The sequence below is a fragment of the Ranitomeya variabilis genome, chromosome 2 (genome assembly GCF_051348905.1).
Source record: "Ranitomeya variabilis isolate aRanVar5 chromosome 2, aRanVar5.hap1, whole genome shotgun sequence".
NCBI classification, from domain to species: domain Eukaryota; kingdom Metazoa; phylum Chordata; class Amphibia; order Anura; family Dendrobatidae; genus Ranitomeya; species Ranitomeya variabilis.
In genome coordinates this window covers 934,023,766-934,041,978 of record NC_135233.1, presented here as the reverse complement: position 1 = coordinate 934,041,978, position 18,213 = coordinate 934,023,766, and the positions used below count along the sequence as shown (strand labels likewise).

The window sequence follows — 18,213 nt, the reverse complement described above, 5'->3', positions numbered from 1 at the left end:
GATACCTAAGTTCCTGCAATGCCCTGCCCATGAGGAAAGACATAGTGATTCAGAAGAACTATACTACATTTTTAATTCAAGATATTTGCAAATATTATTATTATTACACCTACTACATTTTGGGATAGGATATTTGCGATGGGAACACCCCTTTAAAGGTCGATAACTTTAAAGGAAAGGGTCCATTCCCGTATGGCACTATCCGTTGTTCAAACTGTAGAGCAAATGAAGTGAGTGCAATGGACACACATGCTCAGTGACTCTCCCCACAGCCAGTGGTCTGCGTAGGATATGAACCCTGCACATGCTCCCTCAGTCTTTTACTGTTTCGTTATTTCATGTTTTTATTAGTTACCAAGAAGTTGAATATAATTGATGTCCTACAGTATACAGATACTTCTCACAAAATTAGAATATTATCAAAGTTAATTTATTTCAGTTCTTCAATACAAAAAGTGAAACTCATATAATTTATAGTAATTACAAACAGAGTGATCTATGTCAAGTGTTTATTTCTGTTAATGTTGATGATTATGGCTTACAGCCAATGAAAACCCAAACATCATTATCTCAGAAAATTAGAATACTTAATAACACCAGCTTGAAAAAAGGTTTTAAAATCCGAAATGTAGGCCTACTGAAATGTATGTTCAGTAAATGCACTCAATACTTGGTCGGGGCTCCTTTTGCATCAATTAGAGCATTAATATGGTGTGGCATGGATGCGATCAGCCTGTGGCACTAGTGAGGTGTTATGGAAGCCCAGGTTGCTTTGATAGCAGCCTTCAGCTCCTCTGCATTGTTGGGTCTGGTGTCATCTTCCTCTTGACAATACCCCATAGATTCTCTATGGGGTTATAGTCAGGTGAGTTTGCTGGCCCATCAAGCACAGTGATACTGTGGTTTTTAAACCAGGTGTTGGTACTTTTGGCAGTGTGGACATGTTCCAAGTCCTGATGGAGAATGAAATTTCCATCTCCAAAAAGCTTGTCAGCAGAGGGAAGCATGAAGTGCTCTAAAATTTCCTGGTAGATGGCTGCGCTGACTTTGGTCTTGATAAAACACAATGGACCTACACCAGCAGATGACATGGCTCCCCAAACCATCACTGATTGTGGAAAGTTCACACTAGACCTCAAAAATATTTAGAATTGAGAGTCCTCAGTGGTTGATACCTTTTAATGGCTAACTGAAAAGATGGTAACAAATGGCAAGCTTTCGAGACTACATACGTCTCTTCATCAGGCAAAGACTAAAACAAATTCTGAAGAATCACATATTTATGCACAACATAGTATAGAAAAAAAAAAAAAAAAAAAGGGGGAGAGGGGAGAGGGGAAAAAAAAACCATGGATAAGCCAGGTGACATGAAGCAGAATTACCATGGGTGATAAACAGTTACGTCCATAAATATTGGGCTAATTCTTAAATAAGGATTGTTTTGTTGTCCTGTTATTAGGGTCTGGTTCTGTTGTGATGACCCCACATGGTCTGATGGGCAAGTTCATTAGTTGATGTAAAAAGACATAAATCCGTGTGACACATTCATTCCTGCATTTAGAGTGTCAAAGGTCGTCATCAGTTTATATTCCCAGACTCTCCTGTCTTTCTGCGATTTGAAGTTACCCTTTAATACAAGTAATTTCATGTCCATAATGTTATGATTTGGGAGACAGAAATGTATTGCCACAGGTAGATCCATTCTTTTTTCTCTTATTGTATGGCGATGAGAGTTCATCCTTGTTCTCAGTTTCTGCCCTGTCTCTCCAACATACAGACCCCCAGTTGGACATTTAGTAAATTTATATACTAGTAGATATAGTATATTTTGATGTGTACAGCAGATGTAGCTCCATAGTTAAAGGGGTTGTCCACTACCTTGATAATGATGAGCTATCCTCAGGGTAGTGCATCATTATCCGATCCAGGGGCATTTTATACCTGGCACCTTCACCTGTCAACTGCTACCAGTACCAGCGATGGTTGGATGTAAACAGTGTATGGGGCCGAAATAGCACAGCTCAATGTGCTGTTTAATGGCTTCTCTTGGGTACTACAAGTCAGCTTCTATGTACTTGAATGCATATGAAAAGTTGGTGTCAGAATCTGAGTGGGCAGAAATTTAGAAGTCCGAATATAAATTTTGGTCTACTGACTCCGCAGCCGTGCCCATTACAGTGCCTCCAGGCCTAAATGGTAAAGAGACACCACATGGTTTTACTTATGACTTCAATATTGTCTTGATTACAGTTTTTTTGTACAAATCATTATATTTATGAGTCTAATTGTTATTTTTATGGTTAAACCATTTTGAAATAACATCTGGTGGCTCAGATGGCCTTGAGCGCTTCCAACAGCTCTTCCTTTCTCTGTATATGTGTGTGTATCCATGACAAATATATAGTGGTTGTAAAAGGGCAGGGTGTTGAATGGTAATGTGCTCTGTTCCCTTTAATGATGCACGCTTTGATATGCTGTAAGCAGACGGGACAGGTGCACTATATCAGAGATATTATTGGCACAACTCCTGTTTTTCTCATTAGTGCCCATCAGGTGCCAGGCACGTTGCTCAGGTAAACACAGGCAAACAAGCAAGCAAGTAGCATGATGGCAATAATCAAAGAGAATAATAAATTAAACTATGATTATTGTTAATGTAATCACTAGCAGGAATCTAAGGTGTGATATCAAAGCAATATGTATGTGTACAATAAAGAAAAATTGGTCTATTGTGAAAACAAAACTTTCTGTGAAAATAATAAATTTAGCGCAGGACATCATTATTCTGCCTGCCGTATGTTATTAGGATAGTACGAGGCAACACATTGTTCCGGTAGATATGGGGCTCGCCTCTTGACATGCCAGGCAGAATATCTTGGCTCCCGGCAGGTGCTGCTTACGTTGGCGTAAACCCTTGGCTATCACTGTTAACACTTCCTGCCTACTGTTCAGACATCAGAACAAACAGTCAGTTTTTTGTTCTCTTTTTTTTTCCTCGAAGTTAAAAGCAGTTTGTAATCTGATTGTGTAATTATAGAACACAACCCATTAATTATACCGGTTTTCTTTTCTCTAGATTTACAGCAACAGTTGGAAACAGTAAGAACGGATTTCCATAATGTAACTAAAGAAATGCAACAGCACAAGGATATTTCCATGTAAGCAGCTTGGCTTTCTGTTCCTAAACAAACACCTCATCTGACAATTTAGCCCAACAGCTCCTCTAGTTGTGACAAGAGCGGGACGACCCCCTTAATGACATGGTGCAGCTGACTCACAGATATCCGTTGCTTGTGAAAGGAATAGCAGATGACATTGACAAAGGTCTGCAACGGTTACTTAGGGAATGTTTCAGATACACTTTGTCACTTAACCCTTTTCACACAGTCGGGAGTAGGACTGCTTAGAGCCTTCTCCTATTACAGGAAGCCACAATACTAACATACCAGTCAGATGACTTAAAGGGGCGACTAACCCTACATTAGGAAGCTCAACTTATGCAAGAGCTGCAAATATCATTCATAAATAAGCACAAAAATGTTCCTGGAAGTTGTTAGAAGTGATGATGTCAAAGTATTGATCATAAAGCAGTTGCTTCTTTGGACTTTCGCTGCTGCGTGTTAAACTAAACGATATCGCTAGCCAGGACGCTGCAACGTCACGGATCGCTAGCGATATCGTTACAAAGTCGTTTCGTGTGAAGGTACCTTTAGAACAGGGGTGGGGGAATCTCAGGCCTGACTCTAAACAGCCCGAAATTACATTTTCTTTGGCCGCCGGGCAGACCGCAGTGCTTAAGGTACCTTCACACGAAACGACTTTGTAACGATATCGCTAGCGATCCGTGACGTTGCAGCGTCCTCGCTAGCGATATCGTTTAGTTTGACACGCAGCAGCGATCAGGATCCTGCTGTGATGTCGCTGGTCGCTGAATAAAGTTCAGAACTTTATTTGGTCGTCCGATCGCCGTGTATCGTTGTGTTTGACAGCAAAAGCAACGATACCAGCGATATTTTACACTGGTAACCAGGGTAAACATCGGGTTACTAAGCGCAGGGCCGCGCTTAGTAACCCGATGTTTACCCTGGTTACCAGCGTAAAATGTAAAAAAAACAAACAGTACATACTTACATTCGCATCCCCCGCCGTCTGCTTCCCACACTGACTGAGCGCCGCAAAGTGAAAGTGAAAGCACAGCGGTGACGTCACCGCTGTGCCCTGCTACTGCCGGCGCTCAGTCAGTGCAGGAAGCGGACGCCGGGGGACGCATGTAAGTATGTACTGTTTGTTTTTTTTACATTTTACGCTGGTAACCAGGGTAAACATCGGGTTACTAAGCGCGGCCCTGCGCTTAGCAACCCGATGTTTACCCTTGTTACCCGGGGACCTCGGCATCGTTGGTCGCTGGAGAGCGGTCTGTGTGACAGCTCTCCAGCGACCAAACAGCGACGCTGCAGCGTCGCTTCGTGTGAAGGTACCTTTAGGCCTGCAGCTGCCTGTTGACGGCCTGTGGCCCTTTAATTTCTTTTTTCTCTGTGGGCTTGAGCACATAGTGCTCACTACTGAACGCTGCAGCGCGTGCAATGACCGAATACGTCCTGATTCTTGCCAATGCCAGGACTTACTTTGTGGTTGGAGTTAGATTGCAATTCTCTCCCTAACCACAGAAGATCGCAGCCTCAGCTTCAGCATCTCCTCCTGTGATTCATGAACTGCAGCCCCATGTCTCCTCCTGTGATGTATATACCGCAGCCCCATGTCTCCTCCTGTGATGTATATACTGCAGCCCCATGTCTCCTCCTGTGATGTATATACCGCATCCCCATATCTCCTCCTGTGATGTACAGTATATACCGCAGCCCCATGTCTCCTCCTGTGATGTATATACCGCAGCCCCATGTCTCCTCCTGTGATGTATATACCGCAGCCCCATGTCTCCTCCTGTGATGTACTGTATATACCGTATCCCCATATCTCCTCCTGTGATGTACAGTATATGCCGCAGCCCCATGTCTCCTCCTGTGATGTATATACCGCAGCCCCATGTCTCCTCCTGTGATGTACAGTATATACCGCAGCCCCATGTCTCCTCCTGTGATGTACAGTATATACCGCAGCCCCATGTCTCCTCCTGTGATGTACAGTATATACCGCAGCCCCATGTCTCCTCCTGTGATGTATATACCGCAGCCCCATGTCTCCTCCTGTGATGTATATACTACAGCCCCATGTCTCCTCCTGTGATGTACTGTATATACCGCATCCCCATATCTCCTCCTGTGATGTATATAGCGCAACCCCATTTGTCCTCCTTTGATGTTTATACCGCACCCCCATGTCTCCTCCTGTTATGTATATACCACAGCTCCATGTCTCCTCCTGTGATGTATATAGCGCAACCCCATGTCTCCTCCTGTGATGTATATACTGCAGCCCCATGTCTCCTCCTGTGATGTACTGTATATACCGCATCCCCATATCTCCTCCTGTGATGTATATAGCGCAACCCCATTTGTCCTCCTTTGATGTTTATACCGCACCGCCATGCCTCCTCCTGTGATGTATATACCGCACCCCCATGTCTCCTCCTGTGATGTATATACCACAGCTCCATGTCTCCTCCTGTGATGTATATAGCGCAACCCCATTTGTCCTCCTGTGATGTATATAGCGCAACCTCATTTCTCCTCCTGTGATGTATAAATATACTGCACCCCCATGTCTCTTCCTGTGATGCATATGCCGCAGCTCCATGTTTCTTTCTGTGATGTATGTGCCGTAGCCCCATGTCTCCTCCTCTGATGTACAGTATATGCTGCAGCCTCATGTCTTCTGTGATGTATGTGCTGCAGCCACGTCTCCTGTGATATATATATACTTCAGCCCCAGGGTACCCTATGTGATGTATATACTCCAGTCACAATGTTGCATATGCGATGTAGATACAACAGTCTTGGTGTCTCCTACGTTATGTATATACAATAGTGGATGTTTTCTGTGTGTATATACAGGTGTCTCCTATGTGATGTATATACAGCAGTCTCGGGGTTTCCTATGTGATATATATATATATATATATATATATATATATATATATATATATATATATATATATATATATATATACCGTATTTTTCGGATTAAAAGACACACTTTTTTTCCCCCATATTTGGGGGAAAATGGGGGTGCGTCTTACAATGCGGATATACCTTACCGGCCGCAGTGGACCAGGGTCCCAGGGTCACGGCTGGAGGCTGAAAGAGTGGAGCGTTGCTGCAGGCCGCAGGGGGTATCCAGATGTGAGGACTTTGTTTCTATGAAGGAGCACCAAGGGTTACATGGTATGATGCAGCAAAGAGTTCATCTGTTACCTCCGCAAGGAACTTTTTGTTGAAGTTGGAATACGGGTCAGTGCCGCTTGTTTTTTTGCTTCATATATATATATATATATATATATATATATATATATATATATATATATATATACACCGTATTTTTCGGATTAAAAGACACACTTTTTTTCCCCCATATTTGGGGGAAAATAGGGGTGCGTCTTGAAATGCGGATATACCTTACCGGCCGCAGTGGACCAGGGTCCCAGGGTCACGGCTGGAGGCTGAAAGAGTGGAGCGTTGCTGCAGGCCGCAGGGGGTATCCAGATGTGAGGGGCGCCGTTGCGTGTGGTGTTTCGGTGCAGCGGGGGGCTCTGCCGACATTTTGTGAAAGTCCAGAGCCCCCCCGCAGTTCCATGGTTTCCTATGTGGTGGACTCAGGGAAAATGGCTGCCAGGGGCGGCGCAGGCGCAGATGGAGATCTCAGCATTAAGATCTAAAAACAAGCCCTCGTGGCTATGTCAACTTAAAATAAAAAAGTTCAGATTTTTATAAAAAAGTGAAAAAAACAAAAGCACAAGACAAACGGGAAAAGGATTAAAATGCCCAGCAGATCATCTATGCTTTTAGTTCGTTTTTATTAACAGGGCACATGGGCTACATCTTATTATGCATTTTTTTAGTAATTTATCATGTGCACTTCATCTTCAAATGAAAGTCCATGCTGGAAGTAGGAATTGCTCTGGATCACATATTAGTGTGACCATCGACTTTTTGCAATGTGCTGAGCTTTCCAAAGATGCTTGCAAAGTGTTTTCTTTGTGTGTTTCTCAGTAGGCTTGTCTTTCAAGTCCACAAGTAGAAGATTGAATGCATGACAACCTGCAAATATTTTGAAAGCATAGCAACGCCTCATTTGGATTGCTGATAAAATTACATTCTCTCATGAACATTCTTTAATCACTGGATTCTGATAAATTTTTAATGCAAGGCATTAAGTTAACTTTTTTGGATGCTATCGAGACGATACGCATTAATACATCAGATTTTATTCCCCTATTTCCATCAGCGTTACTGAAGGATTGCATACTAATTAAGAGTATATGTGTCCAGATACTAAATCATTGCTGACAGGACTTGCATTCATTTTGGCAATTATTCTAAACACCAAGCAAAGTTTTTTATGTCTGTTTTTTTTTAATACAAGTACATGGTAGATAAACTATGTAAAAATATGATCAGCTTATGAACTTGAAACACAAGTACTTGATCGAAGGTGAGAATAACGGTCTTTGTTACTAACAGGAACATCCACTTCATAATTGTGGGGCAAAAAATTATTGCACATCAAAATGTAGTACAGCCATCTATTTCTGGTAAGAAATATTTATACAAATAAGCATGAGGTTCTTATTACACATTGTGATCAAATTGTGTAAGCCCACTTGCTACTTCTATGTGACCTCTTTTCGGCCTCATTCAGATGTCCATTTTATTCCTTGAAAAGAAAATCGAACGTATTATTCTGATCAGACACTGATCTCAGTTTGATCAGAGTGCGGTAGGAGAGTCATCTGATTTTCTTGTATGTGGAGAAATTAAAACAAAAATTGTCCACATTCTCCATTCTGAGAGTCCGTGAAAATAGGACCGCACTGGGATGTCATCCGAGGGCTGTCTGATTTTTTTCACGGTCCCGTTGACTTGCTGATATTGATCCGACCCTCGAATTAAAACTGGACATGTCTCCAATATTTTCAGCAGACCACTCATTCCAAAGAAAAAAATCGAACATGTGAGTGTTAATAGACTATCACAGGTACGAGTGTTCTCTGTAAAAACCACGGATCGCACTCACTCAAAAATTGTTTTTTTTGAATGAGGCCTTAAGTTGATTTCTTTTATGTGTAGCACCAACACCAATTGAACAGATCACAAAGCTTGTGGTGCCAGGACACGACTTGTGAACAAATTGTATCTACTATACAATCTCCTAATCAAAAAACATCTGGACCAAATGGCTGCCATGTTTATACCAAAACAAAATTTTTCCGGTAAAGGACAGAACTCCTACCATAGTACAGCTCATACCATGTGTTGATTGGTTTGAAGGCGGACATTGCAAATTGTATGGAGACAAACAGTAGTTTAGACAATCGCTCAGTTCCCATGCAGTTTGCATATTGTTGGCAGCTCATCCCCGATTTACACAAGCTGATGTGCTACCAACAGATATTCTTTTAGGCTGGGGTCACACGAGTTCAATGCGTGAAACTCTAGCGAGTCTCTCGCATCAAGTCCCCGCACTCGGTACCGGAGTTTGCGGCTTCATGTATTTCTTTGCAGCCGCACGCTGCGGTCCCAAGTGCCAGCGGCAGTGCCAGGACTTGATGCAAGAGACTCACCCTAGTTTCTCGCACTGAACTCGCAAGTATGTCCCCGGCCTTAGACTGCATAAAGTATCAGCCGACAAAATGTTTTGCTCATTCTTTGGCTGGCGGTAGCCATTTTACATGGTTCAAGGCTTGGAATGAGTAGGTTTTTTAACTTAAAAATTAGAAAACTTTCCTTTGTAAAAGCCTTTGGTTTACTCAGTCCATGTCAGATCAGATTTTACAGAACAGTCAAGGGGTCTAAATATTACCTTTGATGAAAAAATGAAGATTGGTTTCTACTGGAGATGTTATTTTTTACCATTTTTTTATGTTACATTATTTGTTATACTTATAATACTGGTTTCAGAAGACCAATACAGGCAGTCGCAAAAGAAAATTCCAAGGAATACTATATAAAAGAGACCTTTTATTGGAGTTGTAACTATTGAGGACTTAAATACTAACCATTTACTATGCTCCATGACAACATAATGTCTAGTAAAAGCAGCCTAGAGTATCATAATTGGTCATCCCTCCATTATGGTGTTTTGAGATTCCAGGTAAATTTACCATTCTTCATTAGACATATTTATCTCAATTAGCAGACACTTGTTTTACAGATGGAATTTTATTGGATACTTAAATTATCTCTTACAAAACGTACGTGAACACAAGCCAGACATACTGAAGAAAAACTATGCATATGGTCTCCAGGAGTCAAACTTAATTTGCCGAAGAAAAACTGGGCAGTGCAGGGAGAGCAGAGATAATTTTGTGACTGTATTGGTTTGCAAAATCGCAGGAGAAAAAAAAACACATAAAGCAAAAAAGCACTCCCAGTAATACATGCCAACCCTGTGATTTCTGAAGGTTATCTAGGGATACTTTATAAAAAAGCATAGTACAAAGTCTACAGTTACAGGAATAAAAGTTAAGTTGCATTTTAAGTAAAAGTAACCACAAGCCTAGGTTGTCTGCATTCCTTATTGTAATGAGTCATTGGGACATGTGCAGTGATCCCTTCTACAAGCCCAACTAGGATAATAGAGAGTAGATGGAGGGCCTCCTGTCTTGGTGGTTGCGAGTGTGGTGATGTTCTCCAGCTCTAGAAAGTGGCCCCATGTTGATGTTTACAATGTGGTCCCCCTCCTTATGTTTTTGCCCCTGTGAATCATACATTTATTTAACATAGAGGCTATTTGCTTTATAAAAAAAAATGTCTTATTAGGGAATTCTAGTAGTGTATCTGATTGTAACAGAACAGGTTACAAAGAGTGTCTCTTTCTCCTAAAGACCTGTCTTGTCCATTGCTTAGACAATCCACTAAATAACTGAGCACTGTTTACACTGTAAGGGAGTATTGCCATCTTAGGAAATGACAGTCACAGACTTGCAGATTAAAGTGGTTGTCCATTACTAGGAAAACCACTTCTCGATCTGAATGTTTGCCTCTGTGAAAATAAAAATACTTATACTCTCCTCCCATGCCATACCGGCGCCGTTCAACCGGTGTCGGCACTTGAGTTCTGGGGCCTCCCATGCAGTTGTTAAGACACGTGAGTCTTGTTCCCAATCAACGCTTGCGTCACTGTCCCCACCTTCGAACGTATGAATAATCAAAGGGAAGTGAGCTGTCAGCCACAGTTTTCACTTCCTCTTGATTATGTACCGTATATGTCCAAAAGCGGGGACAGTGACGGCAGCGCTGACTGGGTGCATGATGCACGTGTCATAACAACCCCGGGAACGCTAGTGTCTGTGTGTTTGATCTCATTGTCTTGTTGAAATATCCACCCTCATTTCATCTTCATCATCTTTGTAGATGCCAGCTAATTTTTATCAAGTATGTCTCTTTGAAACAATTGAATCTGCCGATTTTGGGTCTTTCTCTAGCTCTCCACAGGCGATCCTTGGCTCTTCGAAAAACTCTTCTGATAATTTTTTTAACTCCTCTGTTTGAAATCTTGCGGGGAGCACATGGTCATGGCCAATTTATGGTGAAATTATGTTCTTTCCACTTCCGAATTATGGCCCATACAGTGCACACTGGAAACTTCTTTTTTCTGTAACAAATGTCATCAATATGTTTTGCAACAATAAGGATGCGAAGGTCTTGAAACAGCTCACTGGTTATACCCATCATTAAATATTTCTTGTGTGGCACCTTGGTAATGAGACACCTTTTTATAGGCCATCAGGTGAGCCAGCTGATATTATTTTTCACTAAGTGGTAGAATTGCTTTCTAATTACTGATAGATATTAGCTGGTGTCATGACTTTCTATGGCTTTTTCACCGTTCTTCATGTGTTCAATACTTTTCCCTGTGTCATTTCTCATTATTACACGTAACTTAATTTATGGACAACTATGGTTTGATTTCTTTGCCTGTGTGGATTGGCTGGGTTGTTACTAACCTCTGGTGAGAATTTCATGTCAATAGCACCTTTAGAAATATATTTACTTAGAGCATTGGTGACGTGTTCAATGCTTATTTCATCCACTGTATATGTAGTAAGTAGATTAGAAATACCACTAACCTGCACTGGATGCACATTATATTGGGACTGGTCATACATTTCATCGTTAGAGGATAATAAGCAGGAATTGATGAAAACACATTGCTTTTACCACCAAAACCTTTTGTATAAATATTTCAACATGGAGGAAATCAAGTCATATTGTGTAATAGTTCTCATCTGCTCGCTGAGTACAGCACCGAGTCTTTGTTATGGACAATGTTACAACTCAGCTATAATATAGTATTATGAGAATTGCCTAGAGAAATAAATCTCAGATTCTGGTTATATTGTTCTGCAGCCCCAGAAGACGCTCTATAGGATCAGCCGGCGCTGTTAGTATAAATATATGGACCTCACCATGGTAACTGACAGGCGATAGACGCTGTATCTCGCTGTGCAGCAGCCCTCTGCCATGGAGGTATTTGCATGCCTCTTCCCATGTGTGCTGTCATTCCTTTCCTGGTCAACAAGTGATTAAAACCAGTATTTGTTAGTTCTTTGTTCCAGGTAACATCAGCCTGTTTAACCCCTTACGGGGCTGCGTGGAAAATCTCCTGCTGGAACTAAACAAAGTGAACAAAATGTACAGAGAGGTGAACTCTAATTTGTTCCACAGGGAAGAATGAATAATTGAGCACGAGCTGCTAATTACTAACGTTTCTTTCCAGGACTTTCTTAGCTTGTTATCTGGTCCTAGCTATCGGCCAGACCTACAAGCTTAGCAGGAAAGAAAATCTTAGGCTTGAAGTTTAAGGGCATTTTCACCCTCGCACACCTCGTTTTCAGTCTGTTTATTAAGGACAAGCTAGAAGTGGATCCAGGAGGCATCATACAGGTTCCTCTTTGACATTTTCCAACCACTTCGAATTACGGTAGATTTGCCCCAAAAAACTGGATGAAAAACTGCCACAAAAGCTGAGCTGTTTCAAATAGAAATGTGTATGTGAAATCATACATGTAATATGCTAAAATTACACTAATGAAATATGTATTTATTTTACTCACTTATATAGCGCCATTAATTTCACTGCGATTTACAGACATTATCATCACTGTCCCCGATGGGGCTCACAATCTAAATTATCAATATGTCTTTGGAATGTGGAAGGAAACCGGAGAACCCGGAGGAAACCCACGCAAACACGGGGAGAACATACAAACTCCTTGCAGATGTTGTCCTTGGTGGGTTTTGGTCCCGGGACCCCAGCACTGCGAGGTTGCAGTGCTAACCACTGAGCCATCGTGCTACCGTGCTAAAGAAGTTATTATACTGTATCTTCTACTACTGTCGCCTCCCAATGAACATTTTTTTCTTTGAAGAAGCAGTTTCAGAAAATGTTTTTTATTATTATTTTCACGCAGAAAATGGAAAAAATTAAAAGGTTGAGCAATTGTATTCTCCTAGGCCCTGTGGGTATTGTGTTCACACTACATTTTTTTCTCCTAACACCCACCAGCAGTAAAAGCGTTTACAAAACACTCGAAAGAATCTTCCTATACGTTTCTACGGAAAAACAACTTGTTCACATGTTCAAACTTTAAAATATGCCAAACATTTAAAAGAAGTAACGTGTCCATTTGCATCTTCCGCTCTGATCGTGCTCCATTCTAGTTGTCATAATGAATTATGATTATAATCTGGTTATAATGTACCATATATCTTCTGCACTTTAGAATACAATCATTGGGAAGGCTCAAGAATTCCGTGAGATGGAAGCTCGTCTTTTTGTAAGTTTTTACTTCAAAAGACGCTAGCATTTTTTTCAATTGATTAATGGATTTCCAAAAACATGAGAAAAACAGCAATAAAAAGACACCCCAAAATGGTGAAAAAATGGTGAGCAAAAACGCTGGCATAAAATAAAATTAGCAAAAGGCTTCAGGAAGCTTCGAAATAATGCCAACATTAAAAACACTTCAGGAAAACAAAACACTGAGATTATACAAAGTTAGATCAAACACTGTGGCTATGGCAAATGACATGGAAATACACCCCAATACTGAACATCCGAAGGTTATGATTGATAATTATTAGATTAATTAATCATGATGGGATAAGTAAGCTGTCTAAGGCCCCATTTCCATGTGCAAAAAAACACTGTTTTTTTTCGCTACATTTTTTCTCTAGTTTTTGTACCAGTATACTCCCACCCCTCCAGTGATGCCTTGGTTACGTCTGTGGCCCCTGATTTGCTGCAGTGGTCATGTTTCAGTAGAGAGGAGCAGCATGGATCAGTAGGTGATTGTCTTTTTTTTTTTTTAATTCTTACAACACAGTTGAGTCATAAAAGAAATAGGGGTTTACATACAGTTTAATTAAAGGAAACCTGTCACGTGAAAAAAACACTTCTAACCTGCAGATGAGGGGTTAAGCTGCAGATTAATAGCGTTCAGAACCTGCCTTGTGCCCACACTTGAAGCTGCGCTGCCAAGTGGAAATGAACATTATTCCTCCGCATTCAGCTACCAGTCAAGGGGACGGCTCTGGCGCGGGTTCAGTCACTGCTCTGTGTATAGAGAGTGGCGGCTGTAACCGCGCTCCTGGCACTGACTGACAGCTCGCTCAGCCGCCCCTCTGACTCGAAGCTGAACGCACCCGGGAGGAATAAAGTTCATTTCCTCAAGGCGCAGTGGGGCTCTAAGTGACGGTGCTGTGCAGGTTCAGAATGCTATTAATCTGCAGATTGACCCCATATTTGCAACTTAATACCGTAGCATTTTTTCATGTGACAGGTTCCCTTTAGCATAAAAAAATCAAGTACTGACAGTTCTGTAAAATGCTAAATTTTACGATTCCTTGTCACAGATAACAGCAGGAGGAATTGCGCAGATCCCACCGCTGCCACTAGTTTGTCAAGGGACGCAACTCAGCTGCCTCCAATCTTCAGGACAATTACACAATTGACTGACAAGTGATGTACGAGGTCGCAGCTGTTTCCCCTACTAGGCCAGTTATTGAGGAGCTCACAGTGATCGTATGGAATATACTAGTTGCTTCCACAAAATTAGAATATCATCAAAAAGTTAATTTATTTCAGTTCTTCAATACAAAAAGTGAAACTCATATATTATATGGAGTCATTACAAACAGAGTGATCTATTTTAAGTGTTTATTTCTGTTAATGTTGATGATTATGGCTTACAGCCAATGAAAACCCAAAAGTCATTATCTCAGTAAATTAGAATACTTTATAACACCAGCTTGAAAAATGATTTTAAAATCCAAAATGTTGGCCTGTTGAAATGTATGTTCAGTAAATGCACTCAATACTTGGTTGGGCTCCTTTTGCATCAATTACTGCATCAATGCGGCGTGGCATGGAGGCGATCAGCCTGTGGCACTGCTGAGGTGTTATGGAAGCCCAGGTTGCTTTGATAGCAGCCTCCAGCTCGTCTGTATTGTTGGATCTGGTGTCTCATCTTCCTCTTGACAATACTCCATAGATTCTCTATGGGGTTAAGATCAGGCAAGCTTGCTGCCAATCTAGCACAGTGACACTGTTGTTTTTAAACCAGGTATTGGTACTTTTGGCAGTGTGGACAGGTGCCAAGTCCTGCTGGAGAATGAAATTTCCAACTCCAAAAAGCTTATCAGCAGTGGGAAGCATGCAGTGGTCTAAAATTTCCTTGTGATGGGTGCGCTGACTTTTGTCTTGATAAAACACAGTGGACCTACACCAGCAGGTGACATGGCTCCCCAAATCATCATTAGTTGTGGAAACTTCACACTAGACCTCAATCAGCTTGGATAGTGGCCTCTCCACTCTTCCTCCAGACTCTGGGACCTTGATTTCCAAATGAAATGCAAAATTAACTTTCATCTGAAAACAACACCTTGGACCACTGACAACAGTCCAGTTCTTTTTCTCCTTGACTCAGGTAAGACGCTTCTGGTATTATCTATTGTTCATGAGGGCAAGACACAAGGAATGCGACACTTGTAGCCCATGTCCTGGATATGTCTGTTGGTGGTGGCTCTTGAAGCAATGACTCCAGCAGCAGTCCACTCCTTGTGAATCGCCCCCAAATTTTTGAATGGCCTTTTCTTAACAATCCTTTGAAGACTGCGGTTATCCTGGTTGCTAGTACACCTTTTTCTACTACACTTTTTTCTTCCACTCAACTTTCCATTAATATGCTTGGATACAGCACTCTGTAAACAGACAGCTTCTTTAGCAATAACCTTATGTGGCTTACCCGCCTTGTGGAGTGAGTCAATGACTGCCTTCTGGACATCAAGTCAGCAGTCTTCCCCTTGATTGTAGAGCCTACTGAAACAGACTAAGGGACCTTTTTAGACGCGTAGGAAGCCTTTGCAGGTGTTTTTGTTAATTATTCAAATTTACTGAGATAATGACTTTTGGGCTTTCATTGGCTGTAAGCCACAATCATCAACATTAACAGAAATAAACACTTAAAATAGATCACTCTGTTTGTAATGACTCTATATAATATATGAGATTCACTTTTTGTTTTGAAGAACTGATATAAATTAACTTTTTGATGATATTCTAATTTTGTGAGAAGCACGTGTATATACATATAAACCTTGATACGGTCACTGCTAACTCTGCAATAACAAAAGGAACTGCTAGCAGCCACTACTAATCATTTATACAGGCTAATTGGACACCAGTTGCATGTGGTGTATGGCTTCATGGGTGCGATTTACAGAGCAAGAATAACAGAGCTATTAAAGAAGACATCTAAGAAGTTACCGTAGATACAGTGAGATCTCTAACTGCTTAGATGCAAATAGTGACTGTGGCATGTAGGGGGTTAAATGCCTGGGATACTAGACGTACAATTGGTTCAATCTGGAGCCACATCTTTATGAATGAGTGTGTGTGTCTGCTATATGTACGTGGGCTGCATGTGAGGAATAAGTGCATGCTATAATTGGCCCTCGTCAAGTGTGATGATGCTTCCATCAGTCAGAGTATACGTTGTTCTGAGTCACATCTTTTGTCAGTAATGACTGGTTTGGTAATACAATATTCTAGACCTAGCATTCTCATAAGGGCCTGAGTGATTTTCTTTCCTGTAACTACCCATATAAAACCCACTGGTGGCATCACTGATTGTATAATTATTATAATGTACCTTTCAAGATAACTAGAGGTTGTAACATGATTGTTTGATTATAATGTGGTTATAATGTATATCTTCTGCACAGTGACAATTGGTAAAGGGAATCTGTCTCCAGGTTTTTGCTACCCTATTTGACAGCAGCATAATGTAGGAGCGTAGACCTTGATTCCAGCCATGTATAACTTACTGGATGCTGCAGTTTTGATTAAGAATAGTTTTTTCACTGCAGCAGTACTAGTTCTCAGAATGCTGAGCCCTGTATAACCTCGCCAATGCAACTGATAGTTTTCTATGTACACTCTTCATAGGCAGAAAGCTGCCAATCAGTGGTGCAGCTGGGTTTATACCGAGCTCGTGAATATGGAGGACTACTTGGCAGCAGATTTACTAGTTCTCTAGTGATAATCTCCTACTAATAGAATAGTAATTTTAATAAAACTGCAGCAAGCAGCCCAGTAAGTGACACATCACTGGAATCAGGGTCTCTGGGCCTACATCATGCTGCTCTGACATTAGGTGACAAAAAACTAGTTACAGATTCCCTATAAGTGTAAATAAAATAATATTGCCTTCCATCCATCATTTTAATATTAACATACCCAAGCAGATTCTGACTACACAAGGTTTGTAGTCTGTTACCACGGAGACACCTAGTTCTTTATAGGAGCTGTACATACAAAACAATAGGAGACTTTTAAATACAACCAGTGCAGAGTTGTGTAGTTTTTCATTGTAAATGTGATGGTCATCCCTTAGAAAGAAAGAAAATAGCAGGTTTCTAATATGGCAGCTATTCAGTAAACATAATAAAAAGACAGTTTTTTCTTACCCCTAACTTAACACTGGTCTGAACTTTTAAATAGCTGATAAATATTGTTTCAGTGTATAGATGCCTACTTTCTATAATTTAAAGTGATAGGTCAGCTGTCACATTATTTTCTTAAAGGGGTAATACAGAGCCGCTCATCTCCTCCTATGTCATGTTTACAGATATCTGCCAGTTTCGATGTGTTAGCGGCAGACATCATGGATCTCTAGGTGTGACATCTTCTGCCCTGCTCACCTATCGATGTTGAAGAACGTGGAGCCTGATGACCCCTCTAAACTTATCAAAATAAGCAAGCACTAATATGTCTAATAAGAGGTGGTGAGTTCTCCTTTAATGGAAGTCTCCAAACAGAGGCTGGACAGACATCTGTCTGAGATGGTTTAGTGAATCCCGCATTGAGCAGGAGGTTGGACACGATGACCCTGGAGGTCCCATCCAACTCTACCATTCTTTGATTCTATGTCAAGCGTCTTGAATACTGAATATCCCCTTGTACTTTTCCTCACCTGGACCAAAAAGAAACAACTATTTATGTTTCTCTAATTATACAGTGAGGCATCAGCCTTCATAAATCTTCCTTTGTAATTACCGTATTCATTGTGATGACATCAGCATATCTGGGTCAGTCTGCAGCTGCGTGCGGCTCTCGGAAACGTTCTACTTACGTTGATTGTGAGAGTGAGATCAATATGTTTCCTTTAATACAAGAGCGATATCCAATTACGTTATGATTCGTATTAGAAACATGTAGTCTGGTCGTAAAACACTAATAAGGTATTTCATACGGCCCTATAAATGTTTGATAAATCATTACAGATCTTACATTTACTGATGAACATTATGTCTTGTTCTAAATAGATATAGTGGAGACATTGTCTTACAAAAATCGGAGATTGAGGTCATTATCTGATTCACCCTGGGTCTAAATGTCTGCACCAACCTAACAGAAGCTTACCTACAGAGCAGCTCTCGTTTTTGGCCAATGGATGGAACTCTTAGGCTGTGTGCACACGTTGCTTTTTTTCGCATTTTTTTCGCTATAAAAATGCATAAAAAATGCATACAT

The 18,213-nt window shown here is 41.0% G+C and overlaps 1 protein-coding gene across 4 annotated transcripts in view; it reads left to right on the top strand.

Moving 5' to 3' along the window:
• LEKR1 (leucine, glutamate and lysine rich 1) overlaps window positions 1-18,213 on the top strand; it is a 235,398-nt gene that overhangs the window by 132,518 nt on the left and 84,667 nt on the right. For all 4 annotated transcript variants that reach the window (XM_077292945.1, XM_077292942.1, XM_077292944.1 and 1 more), the window contains one exon: window positions 3,077-3,158. In XM_077292945.1, the coding sequence (XP_077149060.1) occupies window positions 3,077-3,158 (82 nt within the window). The remainder of the gene's footprint in view (window positions 1-3,076; window positions 3,159-18,213) is intronic.